At 37.2% G+C, this 3,082-nt stretch overlaps 1 protein-coding gene across 1 annotated transcript; it reads right to left on the bottom strand.

Moving 5' to 3' along the window:
* Positions 1 to 329: 329 nt before the first annotated feature.
* Positions 330 to 2,363, bottom strand: LOC121805184 (protein BRASSINAZOLE-RESISTANT 1-like). Its single transcript, XM_042204973.1, has 2 exons — positions 1,937 to 2,363; positions 330 to 1,398 (listed from the first exon to the last, which is right to left on the bottom strand). The coding sequence occupies exons 1-2, from the start codon at positions 2,222 to 2,224 to the stop codon at positions 679 to 681; spliced, it is 1,008 nt and encodes a 335-aa protein (XP_042060907.1). The 5' UTR covers positions 2,225 to 2,363; the 3' UTR covers positions 330 to 678.
* Between the last annotated feature and the right edge of the window lie 719 nt (positions 2,364 to 3,082).

Genomic DNA, 3,082 nt, shown 5'->3' with positions numbered 1-3,082 from the left:
TTCATCAACCACTTACATGTGACAACAAAACCCCACACATTACACTCTAATAACACCACCACCCAAATATACACCGCCCCAACAAAAATATGACTTGATAATCCAATCTTTGAATTCTTAAATTTGTTTATTTCATTTAATAACTAACTTATTATTGCGACTACCAAGTCACTATTAACCACATATATTTCAATCTAATCTTAGTCATCTCTAATAAATCATGCTTCATATAATAAGCAATCGAATCGCCTCTGGTGCTGCAAAGATTCAAGAAATATAACTAAATCTTGCATCACATGTTTGTAGACTGCAAGAAGGAAACAGCTCTGTTAAAGAAAACTAATCTTTGATTAAGAAGAAACATCAAATAGTTCAGACATGGAGGAATATCCTTACTAGTCTATAATAATCTTGATCACAATCGAAAAAATGAGAGAAAAAATATCTACATGTAATAAACCCCAAGCAACTTAAACTGGGGCCAATAATAATAGCTAAAACAGTAAAAAGATCAAATAAAAGGCCAGACAGAAACAACATGAATGGAGAATCCAACCTAAAGACAAACTGATTCGGTCTTTATGGGCCAACGTTCGTCTTCCATGAAAACTAAAACTTGAGGCATGAACATCTTAAGGCCGCAGCAAGAGCAAGGAACGCTACCAACTAACCTCAAATCTATGAAGCATTTGGATCAGTGCCTCGAACACGAGTGTTGCCATTTCCTAGGGTGAGCTCAAGATCGTCCATTCCCACCTCATGGATCCTCTCACCTTCCCATGGCTTCACTGCCATGTGCTCAAAGTCGAACTCTACACCCTTACCCTTATCCAACATGGCACCTTTGGAAGGAACAGGTTGAGCCACGGGTTTCACAAGATTGAAGGTAGGAGAAGTTGGGACCATGTTGGCAGCATTCGTATAGGCTTGGAAGTTCATCCAACGGCCAGAATCAATGGTGGAGGTGTCAGACTCATCGCACTCGGGAATGGTGGTTGGAGTGAAGCGCTGGACACGGGTTGGGCTGGCAGGGGCGGAAGCAGCGTAGAAGGGTATATTCAACGCAGACATGGATTCTTTTGCAAGGTTCTCCAAGTTAAAAGTTTGCTTGGGAAGTCTTGTAGGGGAGGAGAGGGGTGGGGTAACAGGGGCACTGTTGGATATTCGAAGAGGAGGCAGAGACGACGAAGGGAACGAGTTAAGGAGGAAGGCGAATGGGTGTGACGAAGCATTTCCATCTAGACGGGATGGACTGGGGAAGGACGAGGATGACGGACTTGGCTGGTAGGAAGGAATGGGACTTGCAAAATAGGAAGATGGTGGGCTTGGATTTCTTGAAGAACTTGGAGTAATGTTGGTTGAAGTACCTCCTATTTCCATTGGGATTGGCTTGCATCCCTATATCCAATTCAAACATTAAACTTAACACCCATACAATCTCACACATTACCTCTAAATCATATGACAAATATGGAAATAGCCAGATTAATAGGTAATTCTCAAAATAAGAGATTGTAAATATTCACCATCACATCAGTGTAAAAAATTAGACAGCGAGCCTCAATAAACCAGAAACTGCTAAAATTTGTAGTACTTCTAAACTTCTAAATAAGCAAAATTTACTACCAAATTCTAGAAATTGAAAAGAACAGATTCGAGTACTCATCTATGGCATGCAAACATTTAATCCAAGTGCTAGATCCATAACAATTTCACCTCTATATTCTAATTAGGAGCAAAAAAGTAGCTAGGAAGCAATGGAATAGAAAACTCTCTTTAAAAACCTTTTCCTAGATGAAAAAAATTAATCATCATTTAAAAACACAGAAACAAAGATCCCAATTAACAGATCCAAATAAAATCAAGGAAAACCCTATAAAATCCAGAGCAAAATCAAGCTAAAACTAATAGATAAGGGGGGAAATCATCAATTCACCTTGCGATAGGTAGTGCCATCAGGCTCAACAACCCAACCAGCCTCATTGCAGAGAGCTTTGAGAACTTCATTGTTGTCGCAGTGCTTTGGCAGATTGTAATTCCCCTGCGCCCTCAACCCTGTATAAATCTTAGCTGCAATCGCCCTCCTCCTCCTCTCTCTCCTCCTGTTGTTCTCTCTCTCTCTCCACGAAGGCTTCCTCCTCCCTGAACCGTCGCCGCTTCCAGCTCCGGCAGCACCGGCAGCACCTGAGGACGACGCTGTTGATCCTCCAGCTTCCCACATCATTTTCGCTACACACACACTCTCTAGATCTGTGTGATTTAGGGAGTGATGGAAGAGGAGTTTATAGGGCTGAGGGGAGCAACGGTGCAGAGGAATTAGCCTTGCCAAGTGTAGAAGAATCACAGTGTGTGTGAGTGTGTTCATATCATGATATTAATGTGCATGTTTTTCTTTTATTTACAGAAATAAAGCAATAATTGAAGTAATTTTACCAGGGTAAACTGCTACTCCTATGAGATTTTATCCACTTTTACCCAAATTTGATTATATATTTTAAGAATTTTTTTTAAATTTATGGTAAAATACTTCGATATTCATTTTCATCAATGATCCGTGATAAACATTATGCCAAGTTATTTTTATGACATAAAAAACTGTTATTATTATTTGTAACAGTTTATTAAATGTCAAAAATTAAAATCGAATCAAAATTTGTGAAAATTTATTCAGAAAAGTAATTCTTTGAACTTCTTTTACCATTAAAGTGAAAATACAGACGAAATATTCCATGTTCTTATAAAGTTATATTTGGAATTTTATTAAGTCCCTATCAAAAATTTTCAAGCCATTTTATGTTAAATTATGGATTTAATATTTATATAAGAAGAAGATGCACTGTATTAAAATTGTATCCACTTAATGTTGCTTTATTAAACATAAAATTGAACTAGTATCTTTTTTTGTTTTCTCATGACTATATACTTAATGTTGCTTTATTAAACATAAAATTGAACTATTAAATATGTGAATAATAATTTGGTAGGTCGAGGGATAACGAAAAATATATTTACTGTCATTTTATTAATTTGTTAAACACTTATTTATGTATATATTCTTTTAATGAGGGGGAAAGGCAAAAGA

Source organism: Salvia splendens, chromosome 5 (assembly GCF_004379255.2).
Source record: "Salvia splendens isolate huo1 chromosome 5, SspV2, whole genome shotgun sequence".
Taxonomy (NCBI): Eukaryota; Viridiplantae; Streptophyta; class Magnoliopsida; order Lamiales; family Lamiaceae; genus Salvia; species Salvia splendens.
The sequence above is the reverse complement of the archived record's forward strand: the minus strand, read 5'-3'. Positions and strand labels throughout refer to the sequence as shown.

Coding starts and splice junctions, on each gene's coding strand:
- LOC121805184 (XM_042204973.1), bottom strand. CDS start 2,224: ATGATGTGGGAAGCTGGAGGATCAACAGCGTCGTCCTCAGGTGCTGCC. Junction 1,399..1,936: donor ATGGCACTACCTATCGCAAG/GTGAATTGATGA, acceptor AATTGGATATAG/GGATGCAAGCCAATCCCAAT.